Below are 22,351 nucleotides of genomic sequence, written 5' to 3'. Positions count from 1 at the left end.
TAAAAATTATAAAAAATGAAAATACAAGTCCAATTTTTAAAGGTTCGGAACTTCCAAAAATTAAAAAAACCCAATGATAATCATGTTCGATTTAAAAATCTCAATGACAATAAAGAACGGAGGCAGTGCGCGAGCCGTAGAAGAGTACAGTGGCAAAGCCGCTGACGGTTTGGCGGGACTTCTAGAAAGTAAAAATGAACCCAAACGATAATTATGTTCGATTTTTGAAATCTCAATGATAATAAAGAGAAGAAACAGTGGACGGGCCATAGAGGAGTATAATGGCAACGTTTGACGGGACATCTAGAAATTATAAAAACAAAACCCAATGTGACAATAAACTCTAAAAACTATAAAATCCAATTTTTAAAGGTTCCAAGAAGAATGAATAGAAATAGTGGTAGATCAAGCAAGCAAATAAAGAAGGGGTAGCAACTGGTGTGACTTTTAAAAACTATATGTAGAAACACGAGGATGATAAAGTTTGGTCTTTTAAAGTCTTAAGATAATAAGATAGCTATTTAATAAATTTTAAGTAAAATCATCCTAAAAAATATATGAATTTGTTTGGGTGCTAGCCGCGCAATTGCGCGGGCCACCCAGCTAGTTTATATTGATTTTAGTGAATCTAGATAGATATATATGTCTAGATTCATTAACATCAATATGAATGTAGGAAATGTTAGAATGACTTATATTGTAAAACGGAGAGAGTAGATGTTATCTTGTGAGGCGGTCTGGTGATTGTGTTTACACAGTAATAAAACTGTAGCTCTGTATGCTATCTCAGGTACTGTAGTTTGCTGTTTGCAGTTGTTCCAATCTTGCCAAATCTTTTGTTACGATGTACATACACTGTCCGCATATCTTTGTCCAATGTGATCTGTATGAGTTTCCACGGACTGTATCTACTGATATACAGTAATTGTGAGCGCCGCTATTTGAATCTTCAGCGACTTGATTGGAAGTAAAATCAACGATCTTTTTTTTAGCTCAAGCCAGGCCAGCATTGATAGTTACTCCCTTCGTTTCAAAATGTTTGACACCGTTGACTTTTTAGCCTATGTTTGACCGTTCGTCTTATTTAAAAAAAATTTGTGAAATATGAAAAATTATATATGTACATGAAAGTTTATTTAACAATGAATCAAATGATATGAAAAGAATAAATAATTACTTAATTTTTTTAATAAGACGAATGGTCAAACACGTATTAAAAAGTCAATGGTGTCAAACATTTTGAAACGGAGGGAGTAACTTACCATCTGACAGAACCACCAGCTAGAGAAACGCAAGGCCGATGCAAGTATGCAAAACATCTTCCGTCGTAACTGTTGTCTGTTGATCGTACAGCCCATTACCCAGAGGCGAAACCCATGACGCGCTGGGCGAACACTCCCCTCTCCTCCGTTCCAATCTGTAGCCGTGAAGACCGGACGAGGTGAGGGGGGGGGGGGGGAGGGGGGGGTGTGGAGCAGAGGCAGAGCGGAGGGGAACTGAAACACCGGCGCCTCCCCGTGATGGGACATCGGAGGCGGCTTGGGGGCGCCTACGTCCGTGCGGGTACGCGCATGGGTGCAGCAGTGCTGCGCTTTGCTTGCTTGCGGGCTTCTTTTCTCCTCCAGATGAGGTGTGCCATCCACCTGCTCGACGAAATGCGCCCCCCACCCCCACCCCCGGCTGATAACCATATGTATGTCCTTCGGCAGGCAATGGATGGCGTCATGGCGCAGGACGAACCTCCGTGGACTAACCATGTTGAACCTTCTCCTCCCGGACCTCTGGTGCCCGTCCTGATGGCCTCATGGCTCAACGAAGTGTTAAGGTACACGTCAGTTGTGGGCACGCTGCCTTTCTTTTATTATTTAACTAGGAAGGTGGCCCGCGCGCATGCGAATTATTGTTTGTTTAAAAATTTTGTCATAATAGATTAAGAGCAAACTAAAGTTCGGATAATGTTATTTTATAATATTTTAAGGGTTCTATTTTTCTTAAGGTATGACTTTTAAATCATTTTTTCTCGAGTAAATAAGAAACTATTGCTAGTTAATTATCATACAACATACCGTGTAGTATGGCCACGGATGAAAAATGTGAAAGCAAGATACTCAAAATTCTTATGATTAAATCATCTAAGAAGGCGCATGATGTAGTAAAAAGGGAGGGAAGTGTATGCATGGAAAAAAAAGAAGAAAGGGAAAAATAAAAAAGGGAGGGGAAGCATACGTACCCATGTACGTAGGTGCATACCTATGCCACGGGACGAGAGGTGAGACCTTATAGTATTTAGTTTTTTCAAAGATCAATTTAATCTAACAGTTTATAATATTGGACATACTGATTAAGTGAATACTTTGCTCTTTTTTCCCTTAGAATTTCTAATATTTGCTCTAATTTATTAGAGCACCACGTGGCAGTTTGAGAGCATTTTAAGAAATTTTAAAGGACTTAACAATGCAATTAGAATATTAACCGCTTAATATATATGTATAGGGCATATAATAATATTTGTTCCAGTTTCGTGCATGTTTATATACATGTTGAGAGAAATTAATTATGTGGTTAGCAAGCTATTAGATGTCTAATTAGTAGCAATTAATTTTGACACCTATTTACAATTGTTCATAGTAGCTCTTACATATTCATCTTACGACTTTGATTATCCGTTGATTCCCAATTTACTGATCACCATGACTCGCATAAAATAATATGTACTACTTAGGGTCTAGGGCAGCTGAAATTGATGAATTATCTGATTTATCTGATAGCTATTTGAGGGTATAAACGAATGAATTGACTTTTAAAAAGTTAAAATGTTGTTTAAAAAAGACACCATTTTAAAACTTGGAAAGCGTGCAAACGAAAATCCAACTATGGAATCGGGAAAAAAGCGGATCTTAAACTCCCTTATAACACCCTAGTCTTTGTAAGAGTGCTATTGATATTTGTTAATATTGTGCTCACATTTATAACATAATGATTTCTTTCACCTATACGAACAAATAGTACAAAATCCAAATACGACATATATAACACAATACATTATAATTATTCTGTAATTAACTCTCGGTTTCAGTTTAAACAGAGCTAAGTATTGGAAAAAAATACACAACCCATAGTGCTTAATTCATCTCTCGCTGCATCACACTTTTAATTTTCTTTTCATGTTATTAACAAAATTAATCATCTCCATATATGATTTGATATGTGGCAAAGTGGTAGTGCTGCGGTAGTCGTGATCACCTTAGATGCCTCAGACACGACGCTTTGTCAAGCGTGCAAAAGGCAAAGCTGCAGACGTGCATTGTGCAGCGGGCAAAAAAGAGAACTTCGGACGCTTTATTTATTAGCAAATAATATATCAGATGATTTAAATAATGGGTCCACCGGTTCTAGTGTAAGTGTACATTTGTTAATATAGATTTTAAATTGTTAATTTAATGGGTACATAATATAATATAATGGTGTAGACTTTATTTTGAAACCATGCATTATTTGAGAATAATAGTCCAATGTAACAAAAAATAGTTCCGATGATTTAAATAATGGGTCCTCGGTTTAAGTGCACGTATAAATCAATTAATATAGATCTTAAACTGTTTATTTGATAGGTACACAATATAATTGTGTAAAATTATTTGAAAATAATAGTACAAAATAATGAGTACCCATGTTTAAGTGGAAACTATATTACATTATTAATTTAATGGTCACATATAATAGTTTAAATTTTATTTTTAAAAATGGTAGAGCTAATTTAATTACCCGAGAGTTGCATGATGGTAGATTCTTTGTGTTGTAAATTTATGATTATTTAAAAAAGTATATATCCATATTATATAAATGGAAAAGGAAGAAAAAAAGAAAAAAAAAAGAAAAGAAGGGCGTACGTACATGGTACGTACGTATATATACCCATGTACACATGCACGGGAGAAGGAGAGCTGGGGTCCATAGTATTTGGTTTGTTTAAAGATCAATTTCATCTAATGGTGTGTAATAATGGACCCACTAATTTAAGTGAAAATCAAGGGTAGATGTTTTGCTTTTTTTCTTATTTCTAAGATTTTCTATAATTTATTAGAGTGCCACGTGACAGCTTGAGAGTGTTTGTATGAAGTGTAATGGACTTTTAGTATATAATAGATAGATTGGAGCCATGTCCTAATAACTTTACTAATTTGGGATAGAAGGAAATACTGTGATGTTGTTGTAGCCTATTGTTAATCCGGTCTGGAGCAGGTCTGTGCCGTGAACTAGTATTGTTCAATTGTTTGTGAGTAAATTCTATACTATAAAACCTCACTTATTATGATCCAAATTATACAAAATCATACAGATTTTGGTATGTGATACGTAAGCTCAGGTTTTATGGTCATAATGTTTCACAAACCACGTTATTGATCATTTTGATTTTAATCTTTCACACTTTTGGGTTCTACCATCACATCTCAAATTTATAAGAATTTTATTCATCATATAAATATTACATCCATTTTCTTAAATTTTGATATATGAGTATATCAAAATGGTTAACATTGTGATTTTGTGAAACTTTAGATATAATACCCGTGGTTATGTGTTAGAACAAAGTCCAACAAGTATGGCAAACGCACCCCCTTCTCTTGCAGGGAGCCTTAGTTTAGATCCATGGGGGATAAGATAAGAGGAAGAGAGTGCTGCTAAATGAATGTAATGGGAAGATGCCTCCGCCTTCTTGCTCTTGGAGGACTCCTTTTATTCATATGTAATGGAAAATTGCAGTATTACCCTTGATCGGTTGCATCATAGGGGCATTGTCCTAGGGGCGTTTGAGCCCATTATTACATTAATTTATACAACACCCTAGATGTGAGGGGTCCTTTCCAACCGTACACGCTGGCATGGGGTTATTCCCCAACATTATGTGTCACGTGTCAAAATCGCTGTGGTTTTGTAAAATTTGGATCATAATAGGTGGGGTCATTGTTTTATAGATATTTTTTTTATTAGTGTAATCAAATATATATAATCAGGTTTTCTATTGGCAAGCAGAAATCAAACTATCGAGAACCCGCGTCTTGGTTAAAGGAGAGATAGTGAGAGAATTTTTTTTATTTTTAATTTTTTTATTAAAAGTTTTACAAAAATAATTTTTCATTTTGAAAATTGACGGATGTAGTCGCCTACCGCCCTCTGGGAGGGCGATTTTTAAAAATCGCCATCCCAGAGGGCGGCGAAAGTGACGTGGCAGACGGCCGTTCGCTCTCGGGCGACGGCCGTCAACGAAATTTGCAGGCGGCCCCCTTGCCGCCCTCTGCTAGGGCGATTTTGTACTGTGGGGGGGGCCGCCTGCAAATGGGCGGCGGGGGGCCTGGAATTTTGCAGGCGGCCCCCTTGCCGCCCTCCGCTACGGCGATTTTGTACTGTGGGGGGGGGCCGCCTACAAATGGGCGGCGGGGGGCCTGGAATTTTGCAGGCGGCCCCCTTGCCGCCCTTGGGGAGGGCGATTTTATACTGTGCTTTATATTTTTGTATAAATATTAATAGTTATCAAATCTTTTTATATTGAAAACTATACAAGATTAAAATCTCCAAGACTGGTAAAATACAATTTTATTATTTTTAGGGCCTATTTGGAATGTTACCGTACAAATATTTTGTTAGTGCCAAAATATAAGCTGTTCTAGCACCATATGAATGAAAAGAACTATGTAGACGAGACAAACACAAGTAGTACTGCAGTAGTAATAGCAAAAGTAGTACTGCTTTACAAGTTTGTAAGCCAAAAGAAACGGTCACATAAGGTCTGAAGAGGTAGAACACTACTGACGAGGCCTCTTACCCCTGTCCCTCCTACCCTGCGCCCTAATGTGCCCCTGGGAGTACGTGAGTCGGTCCGGGGGTACGGCACGGCCAACCCGTCCTGCCTGTACAGGTGTGACCTCTGGCTGCTCCTGAGTGTGCGCCTCTGGAGCTCCTCCAAGCTGAGAGGAGCCTAGTACGTCGTGGTGGTGTGCACCGTGCAAGTCGTCGTCGTAGAACTGGCTAGTAGGACCAGTCCTACCGGCGTGAGACGAAGAGGCCCCAGTACCGAAGATCCCGGCTGCAAATCCTGCTGGACAAGGACCATCAGTTTCATACAGGTATTTAATAGTATTAATAAAAAGTAAAGTACCGTGTGGGCGAGGGATCGACGCTCCGTGAGAGGAAGAGCTGGCGAACGCGCCCGAAGAGGTGGCGAACGCCCCTGCGGAGCTCGCGGAAGCGCCGGTCGTGCCTGCGAACGCGCTCGAAGGCAGACGAGGTCCTGCGATGAGGAAACGTGCAGTTAAAACATGGTGACATATTCGTGCAAAAGCTGAAACAAAAATGAACTAATCTCTGGGCTGAACTGTACCGTGCGGAACCGGTGCTGTAGGTCGCACTGCTCCGAAGCTAGGGGCGCTCGAAGGCAAACGAGGTCCTGCGAGGATGGAACATCAAGTTACGACGGGGTGATGTTTTCGTACAAAAACAGAAACAAAACTTAAGAAACCTCTGGGCTGAGCAGTACCGTGCGAAAAAGGTGCCGTAGGTCGAGGTCCTGCTCCGACAGTAGGCGCGCGAGGCCGTGGTTGTACCGGACCAGCTGGAGGTACGACGTCCACGGCGCTGCTACAGGAGAAGACGCGCATGACCGCACGCATCTTCTCCTGCATCCGGTTGAAGGTCACCCTCTGCTCAACGTCAGTCAAGTGCAAACCTCTGTTCAACCTCACTTGGACTGCGGTGATATCGGCACTGATATCCCATGCGGCATCAGCCTATGCAAGATGGAAATAAAAAAATTCAGTAGTTGTCCTATATTATGCAAGATAAATGAAATAATTGTGAGAACTAATACAAATTCGACGTACCCCCACGAAGTAGTCTCGGTCACGGTGCGTGGGATACGCGTCCGTGACAGCGGCAACGTGCGGCTCTAGGGCGTCTGGAGTGAAGGTCACACGCGCACGAGTGCGAGGAAGGTACCAGCGAAGGTAGTCACGGTAGTTCTCCTCCGTGTGTGGGAAGAGCTCGTTGATCACCTCCTCTGTAGCTAACACCCAGTCGTCAACGTACTGCTGTACACGTGGAGCCCAAAGTGCGCCTGCTAGCTGTCCCCGTCGAGTCAACCTGTGAAGAGAGGTAAATTATATGGCTCGATGAAGTAATTATCATAAAAATTTAGAAATGAACACTCCGAACTCACGAGTGGTCGGCAGGGAGGACGGTCGGCTGCACGTTGCCCGGAAACACCTGCCTAAGTCCGAACTGTCTCATCACACGCTGCGGGCAGTGAGGCTCAACGAAAATGTCGAACACCATCGGCAGGATGGTGAGCCAGTAAGCCTGGTCGCGTGTGCACAAGGACGAAAGTCCTAGCGGTGCTCTCGCAGCGACGGCCTCTTCTGTGTACGGCTCCCAGATGATGTCGCTCGGCTGGAGACGGTCAAACTTGAACACGAAGTCCGGGTAGCCTCGTCTCACTTGGACGTGAGCGTAACGACGCTGCAATAAACATGATCGGAATTAGACATGTTATGTGAAGAAAAAAAAAGAAGACGACTGATAAACTTATAACGCAGCGAAGTTGCACTAACCCCACGTCGACACCAGTAAGTCCCCATCGTGGGACCGTCCTCTGGCCACTGCGCGCTGCGACCAACCCCGTAGGGTGCGCTGTCCACCACTGGTCGACCTATGGCAAACCTCTCGGCTGCCCAAAGCTGAAGCAACATAGGGCAGCCAGCGATGATCGCTCCCGCGTCAGTCTTCGTGCACGCCTCACAGAGGGCACGATACGTGGCTGCTAGCACGGCAGAACCCCAGCTCCACTGCGGCACGTCCTGTGGCTGAGCATCCGCGATGGACCGTTAGTGGACCAGCCGGAAGTCCACAGCGTGCCCGTGGGTGCTAGTGAACATCACCCACCCGAACAACCACAACAGGTACGCCTCAAGGGAGCGTCGGACCGAGTAATCATCAGCGTCAGGGTGCAGAAGGTCCGCCTACAATTAAGAATGAAATGTTAGTACAAAACACTCTGTTGATCGCAAATAAGCATGTATGATAATAACAACTTATTTACTTACAGTGAACTAGAGCAACCAAGCCTTGCTAGGCCCGACTATAGAGTACGGAGGAAGGGTGTTGGCCGGTCCTAGGTGTGGAAGGCGCATCACCTTCTCGAAGCGCGCAGTGATATCCTCCTTCCACCCAAAAACACCGTCCACGGGACCAACTGGTGCTCCCGCCAGCGGTAGCCCGAGCAGGTACGACACGTCCTGTAGTGTCGGAGCCATCTCCCCACAGGGAAGGTGGAACGTGTGCGTCTCAGGTCTCCAGCGGTCTACCAGAGCGGCAAGAAGTGACCGGTCTGCATCCCACCGCTTCGCTGGGTCACGGTCGTCCGCCGCCGCCTCAACAAGCCTACAAAGTGGTAGAAGGCCTGCCGCACGCAACCTGTATAGAGCAAACTTCAAACATAAGTACAACACAAAGCAAAGTTGAGTTGAAATGTGAACATACGCGTACCAAGGAACGTGACGGGGGTCGACACGCAACCACTCGCGCGACGTGCGTGGACGGAAGGTGCCGAGCTGTGCACCCTCGACTGCTGACAGGAACGAGCGGTGGTTCCTGTCAATCCCACGGTTCAACAGCGCCGGTGTGTCGTACGCCATACCTGCATCAAATAGATTGATCAGAAACATATAAATAATTAGTTCAACATAAGTAATAAATGTTCATAAGCGAATTAGTAACACATATTAAACAAGAGTACAAACAAACAAAATTGTCACCAGACGGAATATTTCTGATTACAACAATAACTGCAGTTACACGATATGAGTACTTAGTCCGAACACTCATCACGATAACATTATGATACAACACCGAATAGTTCGCAATACTACTAGTACAACAATAGTCGGAGGTACTCATTACAACAACATTCAATTGAAATTACACGATAGAAGTATTTAGTCCGAACACTCATCACATCACAACAGCATTTTATTTCCTAAATCGATAACATTGTTACACCATGGAATCGCCTGCTGCGCGACGACGCCTTGGCCTTGCGCGCCTGCTTGTTGTTCCTTCACCAGGTGGTCGCCTACCATCACTTGCCTGTCCAGATGGACTAGCATCTGCGCCGCTTGGAACTTCTGCATTCTTCGGGCATTTCTTGTAAGTATGGCCGCGCAGATCACACTTGCTGCATCGTAAAGTCCTCCCACCTGCTTCTGACTCATCCATATCATTTCTGATGCGTCGAGTTTGGCGTCGACCCTTTTTCACCCTTAACTTAGATGGATCTGGAATATAAAAAACTTGGGCACTCAGCGTTGTGTAAGATCCTGAGATCCCGAACCCATATATCTCCTCACTCCATGTATGAAAGATTGCTTCTTTCCTGAAATAATTTGAGACGTACACAGCAGCAAGAACGTGTGAGCAAGGAAGGTGATGAAGCTTCGGCTTCATACAACTGCAGGTACATCCACCATCCGCCTTCAAGACACCGATGCACTTGTGTGCCTTGAGCAACAACTCTATGTCTCCGTGCCTTTTTGATTTTATCTTCCATGTACTTTGTCACTACGTTGCCAAACACTATGTTGTTATCGGCCATGGACGGACCAATTTTCTTGTATCGATCCCTAAAGTACGCTTGTGTGCCGTGAAGGATGAATTCAACAATAGCAACCAATGGAAGTACCCGAACTCCTCGCATTACCCAGTTGTACACCTCTGCCAAATTGGTTGTCATTATGCCATACCGAGATCCATCGGTGTCGAACAATAGAGACCACTTCTCCTTAGGCTCATTCTCAATCCACTGAGTGAAATTTCTGATGGACGACCCTGACCTCCTTCTCATTGTTGGTGGGTCATCATGTAATGCACCAAGAGGTATGGGAGGCTCGTCACCTTCAACTTGTGGTCTGCGAGATTGCTCATCTGTTTGCTTCGTTGTCAACTCATCCAACTTGTCCCACAACTCATTAAATTTCTTCTCTTGGTTCTGTGCACAGAGCCTCTTAAAGAGCTCCATAAGATGCTTGTTCTTGAATTGTTTGTAGAAATTTGCACCCATGTGACGCATGCACCACCGACTCCGAACATCAGGCCACTTAGCTAGAAGTCCCTTCTCATCCCAACCGTTCTGCAAGTAGTCAATAGCCCGCAACATACCCGCATGACGATCATGTATAAGGCAAACGTTGGGCCTCATACGCACCACTGCAATGTGCACTCTCTCTAGGAACCAGTACCAGCTTTCAGTGTTCTCACTCTCTACAAATGCAAAAGCCATAGGTAGAACCTGGTTGTTCCCATCACACCCAATTGCTGTCAATATCTGACCTCGGTATTTACCTGTCATAAAAGTTCCATCTATGCATAGAACAGGTCGACAATGCACAAAAGCATTGATGCAAGCACCCAATGAGAAAAAGGCTCTTTGCAGCACACTCTTTGTTCGATCATCAACCGATGTAAGTGTATGTAGGTCATAGTAAGTATTATTATTCCTCTGGGCAATGGTGGCTAACAAACGAGGCAAATTATCATAAGAAGCTTCAAATGTGCCATACCTCATCTCAATAATCTTTTGTTTGGCTCTCCAGACCTTTGCATAGCTTATGGTGTACTTGAATTTGTTCTCGATGTGCCTAATAATTGATTTTGGTTCAAAACCAATGTTACTAACAACACTGCTGTACATCTCACTTGCCACAAAAGCTGAAGTGATGTTTCGGTGACACTTCTCCACCCCTTGTAAGTAGCACTTGTGCTCGGTCACAATGCTAACTTTCCAATAATCATTCCATTTACCCTTATATGCATGGACACGCCACGGACAATCTTCCTTCATGCACCTCACTTCATACACATAATTTGTTGACTTGACCACCCTAAACTCTCTCTGCAAGGAAACTGCCCAATGCTTCACCGCCTCCTTCATCTCATCCTTATGAGCATACCTTGCACCCTCAATTACCTCGTTCTCCTTATACTCCCAGGGTACATGATCACCCTCTGATATAACAAGTCCAGAGAAGTCCTCATTTGCCCAATCAGTGGCCATTACATCACCTTCCTCATCGGATGATGCGTCGTCGTCCGCTTCCTCATTATCCGAATCTTCCCTCTCCATTTCATCAACAATTATACCGACTCTCTCCCCCTCATCCGCCATGCCCATGGCCTGCTCCTCCCTTGGTTGATTTTCCTCATTTTGCATCGATGGTCCAACAACATCCCCTGCATTGATAGGACCCTCTACATCTTCGGTTTGCATTGAAACATTTATATCTTTCTCTTGTACCGACACAAATATAACGAGGGGCCATGACCGTTCAAAAGCCATTTCCACATACCGTCTCCAAGCAGCAGTGCTGTCCATCGGCATTAGTTCCCAAAAATAACCTTCTGTTGCACGACTCACTACAACTGATACTGACATTGTGTAGACTTCTTGGTCTATTCTAAATCCTCTCAACAACCAACTATAAATTGACTGAAATGTTCTCTCCGCAGGCCTATCGATGCCCTTAGATGTCATTACAAAATCTGACAGATCAACACCATCTGGACCAAATCTAATATTTCCTTCACCATGAACTATCTGAAATGTGACCTTATTTGACATTGTGCCTGATGAAAACAATAACTGCGTTAACCTCGCATTTCTGTACTACGCCCTAAGTTACATTCTCTACAATATTGTTCTCCAAAATTCTAAAAGTATGTTACATTCTCCATATCAAACTAAACTACATCTTACAATTAACACTACTGTCTATGTCTCAATTCATACTATTATATTCTATGCTCTGGATCTACACATATGTGCTGTGTGCTACAGATCTGCTAAAATATATGGAACTAAAACTAAAACGCAACATATATACTCAAACATAACATATTAGTACAAATGCAAAAGATGTATGGGAGCAAACCTGTGATGAAGTGAGCGAACCAGCAGGGCTTCGCCGCTCCCCTTCTGCTGCCCTCCCCTCTCTCTCTTTCGTTTTTTTTGGATTTTTAGTGAATATAATGAAATTTCAGAGAGGGGGGACTGGGCTTTATAGGGGGGAGGCAAAAATCGCCCTCCCCCAGGGCGGCAAGGGGGCCGCCTGCAAAATTCCATGCCCCCTCGCCGCCCATTTGCAGGCGCCCCCCCCCCACAGTACAAAATCGCCCTAGCGGAGGGCGGCAAGGGGGCCGCCTGCAAAATTCCATGCCCCCTCGCCGCCCATTTGCAGGCGGCCCCCCACAGTACAAAATCGCCCATTTGCAGGCGGCCCCCCCCACAGTACAAAATCGCCCTAGCGGAGGGCGGCAAGGGGGCCGCCTGCAAATTTCGTTGACGGCCGTCGCCCGAGAGCGAACGGCCGTCTGCCACGTCATTTTCGCCGCCCTCTGGGATGGCGATTTTTAAAAATCGCCCTCCCAGAGGGCGGTAGGCGACTACATCCGTCAATTTTCAAAATGGAAAATTATTTTTGTAAAACTTTTAATAAAAAAAATTAAAAATAAAAAAAATTCGATAGTGAGAGACCTTGCGAGTGTGATTCGCAACTGGGCCGGCCTAGGAACGAAGTAGGAATTGGGCCTCCAGCAACTTCCCCCCGGCGTATCTCGCCGCGCTCTCCGCCACCGCCACGCCTCCCGCTCCGCTGCTCCACCGCGCAGACCTTGCGCCGGCGAGAAACGGCGAAACCCAAATCCTCTCTCGAATCCCCGCGCCCGCGCTTGCTCGATGCACCAATGGCAGCAGGGGGGGGTGGGGGGGGCGCGGCTCGGGATCCTGGGGACCTGCGCCATCTGGCAGCCACGAAGCGAACCCACCGTCCACTCGCCGAGTTCAGGCGGCTTCGTCCTGGGCGAGGAACGCACGCCGCCTGCTCGACGAAATGCGCGGGAAAGACGGGAGCGGACCATATGTCCCACGAGATCGAGGAAAAGGTGCGCGCGCGTCGCAGACGCAGATCTACTCCCCCGCCGCGCCCGCGCCCCTGCCGTGAGGCAAGGGAGTTGAACAGTACACAGGAAATGGGAGGAAGACCCGTCTCGCCTAGCGCTCCAAGACCCAAGTGAGTCAACTCTTGTGCTCTGTAAATTTCCGGTACACGTTCGTTGGTTGTCCAGGCCTGGGAATTGCTTGTATCTGAAGAAAAGTTGCTCGTCTGATCCACGAATTTCTGTCCTTATCTTTGTGGTATAGTTTCACACACGGGTGAGGTGATAGGACTCCAAGAAGAACTGGAGAATGGATTATCATAATTTCTGGTATACGTTTACTCGAATGCGTGACTACAATTTGGAAATTTCCTTGTTTCACACTAAGGTCTGGTTTAGTTCCCAACTTTTTCTTCAAACTTCCAACTTTTTCATCGCATCAAAACTTTCCTACACACACAAACTTCCAACTTTTCCATCACATCGTTCCAATTTCAATCAAACTTCTAATTTTGGCGTGAACTAAACACACCCTAAGGTATGGAATACCCCCAAACTTTTTATAAGAAAATGAACATCTAACAGCACACGCTTTTGTTTTGGATGAAAGCTCATGTGAAGTTTCTAATCAAGACACCAGACACATCTAAAGTGTGCCTGGAAGGTTTGATCTTATTTAAGAACCATTAGTTACATAGGGTCCAGTGACTTGGACTTATGTCACCCAAATAATCTTATCTTATGTTCCAGTGGTGGTTAGTGCCATATACCAAAAACACAATTTCCCCGCCACTACCTCCAGTCCTCCACCAGTCCAACCCTCCAACTATATTGTCATCTACATCATACGTTTTCACAGTTTTGCAGTCTGACTTGCTCTTAGTTGTTGCAGAGAATTGGATTTACAAACTGAGCATAGCCTAGAAGGATCTCCACCACCTTTCCCTTGGCAAAACAGAAGGTCAGTTCAATGTTTCTACTCCATATGTCCATATGTGTGGATGTCCACTAAATTTGTGCTTTGGTCATGCCTATTCTGCTCTATTCTTACGTATTTGCTCTTCTACAATAAAATTAGGATGGCAGGAGTAGGACTGGTAGTTGGAGGATGGATTGCAAAGGCAGTGATTGCCAATATCTTGTCCAGAGTACGCTCCCTCCTCCACGATAATTTCAGTCTGCAAAAGGACACTGAAAAAATGCTGAATGACTTGGAGGTTGCGCTTCCTCGCATTGAGGCGGTGATTGAAGCAGCGGAGCGGAGATCAATTGAAAGCAGTGCCCTTTCCACATGGTTGCAGCAGTTGAAGGATGCTGTTTCCCATGCAGGAGATGTTGTTGATGATTTTGAAGCCAAGACAATTAAAGATCAGGTCGAAAGCAAGAGCAAGGTCAGTGCAAAGGCATACTCTACCGTCAAGGCTTTAAAGGCTTTGGTCTTTTCTGATAGTGAATTGAAGAAGCTGAAGCATGCTGTAAGAAGACTTGAAAATGTATCAGCGAGAGTTGATTCTTTCATTGAATTGATCAGGCTAAATGATGATGATACAGTGGGAAGGATTGGCCATAGCTTGCATAGTGAGACCAGCTCTTTACTTGGTGACACCAAAGTAATTGGTCGGGATGAAGAAATTAACCTGATATTGGACATCATATTGGGTTACCGCTACCACTTGCCAAGAACTAGTGAGCATGCACGACCTGATGATCAACCAAAATTTGGTCAAAGGGGAACACTTTTTGATAAATTACGGAAGATTTTCCTTACTGGAACTGCTGAATCTAGTAAATCGAGTGATAAGGCTAAACTTGAAGAATTAGAAGCAAGAAAGAAGGGGAACAAAATTGAAGAAGAAGATCCTAGCAAAGATTGCATAGAAATTGGAGAATACGAACCTAATCAGAAGGGACAAACTGAAAGATTAGATTATAATAGTTCTGATGTACATGAAACCAGTGGTTCATCTCAAAACCTTGGCATCCTTCCCATAGTTGGCATTAATGGAGTGGGAAAAACAACTGTGGCTCAAGCTGTCTTCAACAATAAGAGGGTAAAAATGTGCTTTGATCTAACAGCATGGGTTTATGTGTCAGACAACATAAGTGGGAAACAAATTATACAAAGGATCATCATGTCTTTGGAACCATGGAGTGGACTAACTGATGATGCACTTGATTTGGATAATCTTCAGCACAAACTTATTGGTATCATAAGATCTAAGAGACTTTTTCTTGTACTTGATGGTGTAAGTGATGATATAATCATTGTATGGAGTCAGCTACGAAGCATCCTACGCTGCAGTGGACCTCAAAGTATGGTTTTGGTGACAACCCAGAAGTACAGCATAGCGAATTTGCTAGGGACAATGGGTCCAATAACTTTGAATACCCTAGAACAGACTGACTTCAGGTATCTCTTTAACCACCTTGTGTTTGATGACTGCTTCTATCATCATTATGAAGTACACCTCTTTGAATCAATATGCGGAAAAATAGCTGATAAGTTCCATGGGCTGCCGTTGGCAGCCAAGACAGTTGCACCACTATTAAGGGCCAATAGAAATATGGAATATTGGGAAAATGTCCTGGGAAGTGATTGGTGGAATATTTCTGATCATGGTTTGGGAATAAACGTTCTGCCAGCCCTAGGAATTGGCTGCCTATATCCAGCGCTAAGGCAGTGTCTTCTGTTCTGCTCAATATTTCCAAGGAATTATGTCTTTGAAAAGGAAAGAGTGGTCCAGATGTGGGTGGCACATGGGTTCATTCAGTCTAGTGATAGAAGGGATATCGTTCCAGAGAATGTTGCTAAAAATTGGTTTGATGAACTAGTTGATAGGTCCTTCTTGCAACCAACAGTCTGGCAAGGCCGTTACGTCATGCATGATTTGATAAGAGAGTTCTCAGTTGCTGTTTCTTCCAATGAATATTATGTCTTTCACAGGAATTCCAAGGTTCTTCCACAATTTGCTAATCATATTTCTGTTGATAATGATAATTTCGATCTTCAATGGGGTCATTATGATCATAAAAGATTACAAACTCTGATGTTTTTTGGTCATCACAGGGTTGACAAAAATTATGGCACTCTTGGTAGCATAGTGAGAAAGTCAACTAGTCTACGTGTACTGGATTTGTCTTACATTTGCATGAGTAATGTCAGTCAGGCTTCAGATGTTCTCTGCAAGTTGTCACATCTTCGATATCTTGATCTCTCTTTTACTGGTATCAAAGATCTCCCGGAGGCATTTGGTAATCTATACCATCTCCAGGTACTTGATCTGCGGGGTTGTATAATTGAGAAGCTGCCAAAGAACATGAACAATTTGATCAATCTAAGGCATTTATATGCTGATTCACAAACCACCGCACTGATCTATGCTGTAGGCCAGCTGACAAAACTTCAGGAGTTACAGGAATTCAGAGTTAGGTTGGAGGATGGTTACAAGATAAATGAGTTAAGGGACATGAAAGACCTGAGGAAATTGTACATTACAAATCTTGAGAAAGTCTCAAGTTGGCAAGAGGCTACAGATGCAAAGCTGGTGGAGAAAAAGTCCCTTGACTATCTGCAATTGAAATGGGTGTACCAGGTACCTGAAAGTAGGTCTACCTCTCAGTTGAACAAGGATATTCTCGATGGCCTACACCCTCACTTCCAGTTGAAAAGGTTGAAAATTCTGAACTATATGGGAATTGATTTTCCTTACTGGGTGCAGCGTCTCACAGACCTCGTTGCTGTTAACATAATTAACTGCCGATGGTTGAGTGTTCTGCCACCATTGGGAGAGCTCCCACGTCTCAAGAAACTATCTCTTTTTGGTCTATCCTCTATAACTCATATTAATGATCAAGTATACGGAACCAATGATGTGATCTTTCCATATTTAGAGGAGCTGCACTTCTCAGAATTGTTTAGCTGGGAGCAATGGTCCGAGGCAGAATATAAACTGCTTATTCCTCACCTACGGAAACTTGGTATAAATGCCTGCAGCAAATTAAGTCTATTGCCGATTGAAACTTTGAGTTCATCAGTCAAAGAGCTTCATCTTTCTTCATGCACATCATATATCAGTATGCTGCCCGCTTATTTGAAAAGACTGACGTCCCTCACCAAATTGAGCATACAGGACTGCTCTGCCACATTACTAATCCCGTGCCATTCCTTGACATTACTGGAGCACTTGCAGCTGGAAAGCTGTTTCGATGTACATTTTGAAGGGGGCATGCAGTACTTTACCAAACTGAAGAAGCTAGAAGTACATCGCTGCTTTGATGTCACTCAGAACATATATGAACAAACATCACTAGTGGAGAGATATTCTCTGATGGGGGGTCTTCAGTCCCTCATCCATCTTGTTATCGACGACAGATTCATGTATTACAGATACTACCATATGCTGAACACTCTTTGTTCAATTCGAACTATGAAGTTTTGTGCCTTTGATCTTTCCGAGTTCACCACGGAAGACGAGGAATGGCTCCAGCAACTACAGTCCCTACAGGAGATCCAGTTTGCTTCATGTCGCAATCTCTTACGCCTTCCTTCTAACCTGAATAATATGTGTAACCTGAAGAAGGTCGTTCTGAACGATTGCTGCAAGCTCCAGTCACTGCCGCTGAATGGCTTGCCAGATAACCTAAAAGAATTCCATGTCTCAGGAGGTTCTGAAGTACTGGAGCAACAATGTCAGAAAACAGATGGGGATGAATGGCAGAAAATTTCTCATGTGCCATACGTTCGGATAAATGGCAGAACTATCCAGATGATTTCACATGATCTTGGAAGTTAGCAACACATGTATAACAAGGTTACTCTAGGTTAAGTTATGTGTAGGCATTTTGTGGGATATCATTGTTGGTACTTCATCGGTAGGAATTAGGAGTTTCTGAAAACTTCAAAGGTATGGTTTCAAAAAACCAAATTCACATTAACTGCTCCGGCTTCTGTCACATATCTGGATATACAAGCCACTAGATTGTCAGCGATCTGCTCAAAGAGGGAAATGAACCAATCAAAAACTGGGAAGTAGCCATTTTTTAAAAAAAATGGAGAGTGCTCTGATTATTTTCTGATGTTTTCACGTTTCAACAGAAGCCAATTTTTCATCGTTTTCCAGTGCAGACTAAGGTGATCTTTCTCCATGGCTATTACATTTTTATTATGTTCTATGATATATAAATCCAATTTTTGGTAAACAGCTGAATTTTGTCTCGTGATGACAGATTGGTATTCGGAGCGATGCAGAATTGCAGATACCATCAGACGCACTATGACTGTATACTAATATACTGTACTACTGAATTCGCACATCACACTGAGCGTTGTGTGTTGTCTGGTAGATTGCTAGTCTCTGGTATGAGATGCACACTACATATATAGTTACGAGTTATGACTTCATATTCATTCTCCTATCGAATAGTAAAAGAGCTTTTAAATGATTATACTCTATACTGTTGCAGCTTGCACCTGCGCAGTTCTGCGTTGCACCTCTTCAGAAATGATAACCACCGAGGTTTCAAAATAAATGTTCAAACGAATGATATGTTTCATTCGCTGTACTTGTGCTTGCAAAGGGCAACGCAAAATTTGTCTAAGAGCAAGTTTAATAGTCATACAATAGTTGGCTATAAAAATATACTATACCATTAATGCTCGATCTCACATCGCATACACTCATAATGTCTTGGAGTCCGTGTTGCAGCCGACTATAAATCTGTAGCCCGCTTTCTTCTCTCTCTTCTCTTTTTTTCTCGATATGTGGTTATAGCTGGCTTATAGCTTGCTATTGTACCTGCTCTAATGAGTTGGTTTGGTTTGTGGTCTAAATAGGCCTTACCAAATTTTGTCAATGCCAATTTTTGGTAAGTTTTGACATGACTAATTTTGGTAAGGCAAAGTTGTATTTGGATTGAAGCCAAAATAGCCTAAGTTCACTATTGAAATGGCATATTTTCTTAGGCATGCCAAAATTTGGCTTCAAACCAAATAAACACTAAACACTATTGAAATTGTCAAATATTGGTAAGCCTAATTTAGACCTCAAACCAAACCAGCCCAATACCACAATCGAGCATATGTGGATCTATTTGAACGAAACTCTTATGTCTTGCCACACTCACATGTCCACACGAAGTAAATAAACTGTACCCATGTCATTCTTACCAGGACAAAGGCGAATCATGGAATTGTACAAGGCAGCAGGCATAAACAGCAGAGAAAACAGTACTTGTATAAAAGTAGAACACCCTGATTCATAGGGAAAAGAGAGCATTCAAAATTGAAATCTTTTTACACGGAGCGTTGGATGGTTTGGCTTATTACTCATATATGTCCACAAGCATGAAACAAAGTTATTCTTTGCAAGGAAACCCAGCTAATGAAAGCTACATTTCGCTCTCAGACATCAAACATGAGGCTGAATTTGGTGGCAAGAGGAATGGATATAATGACAGCTCCCAGGGCAGCACCAAAAATACGGTGTGAGATTGAGAACGTAGCACTCAGCTGCGGCTTCTTCAAAGGGAGATGGGGTGACAGTGGGCGGTTTGCAACAGGAGCCGACAGGGGACGACTTGTGTGCAGGAGTCGGTTTCCAGATGGGAACATCTTTGGTCTCAGAGCTCCTAGGGGTGAAGATGTGTAGCTCCTAGCTTGTCCAGAACTTGAGGATTGTCTCAGATGATCTATGTTGTTGAAGGATGAGTTTGAGCTACCAAGGGCACCTGAAAACGATGAAAAAAGGTGAGGGCATTTATTTAGTTGTTTGAAGCAGTTGCAAAACATGTACATCAAATTATACAATATACACTAGCGTCCAGTTCAATAAAAAATTAGAGACTAACCTAAAAACAGTGAAAACCATGTCTCGTGTAAACCAATGACGACTTCCATTTTCTTAAAAAAAAACAATAACTTACTCTAGTGTGGTTGCAAGAAATTTGTGTCCTACGTCAGCTACAAGTCAATTACTGCATTGCATAATGTACTTGGCTACCGCATTATGAACAATAGGGTGGCTGCCCATATTATTGATTGATATATCAAAGGCAAACCAGAAGGCAAGGCATATAGACATATTCATGCAAGAGTCATTTACCGCGGAGAGCAAATGGAGCATCACTGAGGGGTGCAAACCGGGCCTTGCTCTGGTACTTCTCCATTCCTGAACAAACAAGCAGTAATGAATCGTCTTAATCAACACAAAATCACGGTTTAGTAAAAGGAATCTATTTATCCTTTCTGTTTTGCAAAACTGAGTTTGAGGAAGAGCATTAATGCTGGAGACCTGCCAATCAGTTGAACCTACTGAACTTCATACCTAGATCAAATGATGCATTTTCGCAACATTTGTACTACAGTAAAACTCGGTGCTTAACAGAAGGCTTTGAATTGTGTTACAAAAAAAGAAAATAGTATAACAAATTAAATTGTGGGAGCAGATAACCAGATCGATCTCACTGCAACCATGTGCAATTGGCACACCCAACATTAAAACCTCCCATTCTTCCAGGGCATCTGCTAATCCATGAAGCTCCCACCCGTCCGAGTAAGGATTCGGGGGTAGGGTTGGAGGGAGGGTTTGGTTTCTGACGAGCCAGTTGGCGAGGCTAGGGTTTGGGAAAGGTGGTCGCCTAGTAGTAGTAGCAAATTAGGGTGGAGCACGAGGAGGAGGAGGAGACGGCGGCGGGACATAAGGGCGCTGCCGGCCGGCCGGCTGGCCGGCCGTGGTGGAAGCGGGGGTGGCCGTAGCACCGGTGATGGCGCGGGCGGGAGGCGGGCTTGGGGTGGCGCATGGAGGCGTGCGGATCTGGGGGCGCTGATGAAGATTCGGGGGGCGGGGAAGGGATCGGATAGAACGATCGGCGAGGAGGAAGAAGAAGGGGGCGGTAGAGCTTACCGGGCAGGACGGTGGCGGCGGAGATCGCTGGAGGTGGGGGTGGGGGGAGTCGAGGCGATGTGTTTGGTGGCCGCGCGAACCAGCTGGGAGAGAGAGAGAGAGGTGTCGTGAGTTTCGGATTGTTCACTTTGTTACTGAAATTTTGATTTTTTTTTTTACTGCCTCTATTCCATAATAGTTGTATTTCTAAGGGTGTGTTTGATTTACCGTCAAAACTGGATGGGATATGACGGTACATATTTTGTTGAATGTAGTGATCCAATTTTTTGTTTAGTTGGGTGAATATGGTGATACATTCTTTTTTTTTTAGAGATGAAGGTGGATTTGGTGATCCAATTTTTTATTTAGTTGGAAAGAGTAGGGTGGATGAGCAGGTGTGGTCACCTCTCACTTAGAGAAGGTGAGTATACCCCCATCAAATTCATATATACAACAAATCACAAATTTAAATATATATACTACTACAAATCACAAATTCCCAACAAATCACAAATTCATATATATATATATATATATACACTACTACAAATCCACATAGAGAAAAAAAAGAAAAATAACAAAGAAAAAAAAGGCGGGAAGAAGGGCCCTGAGCTCGCCGCCGCCGCCCTCGCATCCTGCCGCCGCCACCGCCGTCTCCGGGCTCACCGTCGCCTCTCTTCCCGCTCGCCGTCGCCCCCTCTTCCACGTCGGCCGCCAAGCTCGCCTTCCGCCGCCGCCGAGCTCACATCCCGCGTCTACGCCGAGCTCGCCGCCACTGCCCTCGCATCCTGCCACCGTCGCCCCTCTTCCCGCTCGTCGTTGCCCCATCTTCCACGTCGCCCGCCAAGTTCGCCTTCCGCCGCCGCCGAGCTCACATCCCTCGTCTACGCCGCCCTCGCATCCTGCCGCCGTCACCTCTCTTCCCGCTCGCCGTCGCCCCCTCTTCTGCGTCAGCCGCCGAGCTCGCCTCCCGCGCTGGTCGCCGCCCTCGCCGCTCGCACCAGCCGCTGCCTCGCTCGCGTCACCATCATTCTCGCTAGCGAAGAGGGGTGACGCGACCCGCCTCGCCCAGCTCGCCTAGCGCTTGGGAGGCTGCATCCGGGCAAATCACCCTGATCCCTTCATCCGGCATTTGAGGGGAATATTCCCCTCTGGGCCGCCCAATCCCACATTCGCCCTCCAACCAAACAGCCATAAAAAATGGGCCGCCATGTTCTATCCACCCAAAACCCTCCATCCAACCACCCAAAACCCTCCATCCAAACACACCCTAAGATTTAAAATTCGTCCCAATATACTTGTCACTACAAAGTACTAGTTGTTACATCCATTTCTTTATATTCAAATTTCTTTCATTTCTACCCCTAAACTACTAGTCCACTCCTAACCATATACCATTTAATGTGGGGGGTATTATAGTCTTTTTTTTTCTCAAACCTTAGTCCATGCTAAACTATCTAGGATGACAAGTATTTTGGGACGGAGGGAATATT

The 22,351-nt window shown here is 43.9% G+C and overlaps 3 protein-coding genes across 7 annotated transcripts; 1 reads left to right on the top strand and 2 right to left on the bottom strand.

Moving 5' to 3' along the window:
• Positions 1-1,386: 1,386 nt before the first annotated feature.
• Positions 1,387-18,654, top strand: LOC4343405 (putative disease resistance protein RGA1). Of its 4 annotated transcripts, none has more exons than XM_015792053.3 (5): positions 1,387-1,630; positions 1,710-1,825; positions 13,871-13,939; positions 14,057-18,109; positions 18,205-18,423. In XM_015792053.3, the coding sequence occupies exons 2-4, from the start codon at positions 1,713-1,715 to the stop codon at positions 17,769-17,771; spliced, it is 3,897 nt and encodes a 1,298-aa protein (XP_015647539.1). In that variant the 5' UTR covers positions 1,387-1,630; positions 1,710-1,712; the 3' UTR covers positions 17,772-18,109; positions 18,205-18,423. The 4 variants fall into 4 exon arrangements, with proteins under 4 accessions (XP_015647539.1, XP_066168301.1, XP_066168300.1 ...); XM_066312204.1 differs by lacking the exons at positions 1,387-1,630; positions 1,710-1,825 and adding exons at positions 12,672-13,112; positions 18,442-18,654 and having other exon boundaries at positions 18,205-18,335; XM_066312205.1 differs by lacking the exons at positions 1,387-1,630; positions 1,710-1,825 and adding exons at positions 12,974-13,112; positions 13,244-13,308 and having other exon boundaries at positions 13,862-13,939.
• Positions 5,695-8,689, bottom strand: LOC136357229 (uncharacterized). 2 transcript variants are annotated; one of them, XM_066312206.1, is made up of 9 exons: positions 8,539-8,689; positions 8,097-8,466; positions 7,605-8,012; positions 7,214-7,512; positions 6,879-7,137; positions 6,536-6,785; positions 6,380-6,445; positions 6,158-6,289; positions 5,695-6,097 (listed from the first exon to the last, which is right to left on the bottom strand). In XM_066312206.1, the coding sequence occupies exons 3-9, from the start codon at positions 7,740-7,742 to the stop codon at positions 5,805-5,807; spliced, it is 1,437 nt and encodes a 478-aa protein (XP_066168303.1). In that variant the 5' UTR covers positions 7,743-8,012; positions 8,097-8,466; positions 8,539-8,689; the 3' UTR covers positions 5,695-5,804. The 2 variants fall into 2 exon arrangements, with proteins under 2 accessions (XP_066168303.1, XP_066168304.1); XM_066312207.1 differs by having other exon boundaries at positions 5,695-6,094.
• A 538-nt stretch (positions 18,655-19,192) lies between the features above and the next one.
• Positions 19,193-20,988, bottom strand: LOC4343404 (succinate dehydrogenase subunit 3-2, mitochondrial-like). Its single transcript, NM_001422175.1, has 3 exons — positions 20,880-20,988; positions 20,079-20,144; positions 19,193-19,704 (listed from the first exon to the last, which is right to left on the bottom strand). Exons 2-3 carry the CDS (start codon positions 20,140-20,142, stop codon positions 19,379-19,381), a joined length of 390 nt encoding a protein of 129 aa, NP_001409104.1. The 5' UTR covers positions 20,143-20,144; positions 20,880-20,988; the 3' UTR covers positions 19,193-19,378.
• Between the last annotated feature and the right edge of the window lie 1,363 nt (positions 20,989-22,351).

This window comes from Oryza sativa, chromosome 7 (assembly GCF_034140825.1).
Source record: "Oryza sativa Japonica Group chromosome 7, ASM3414082v1".
Lineage (NCBI taxonomy): Eukaryota > Viridiplantae > Streptophyta > Magnoliopsida > Poales > Poaceae > Oryza > Oryza sativa.
Note: the sequence above shows the minus strand (reverse complement) of the source record. Positions and strands in the feature narration are given on the sequence as shown.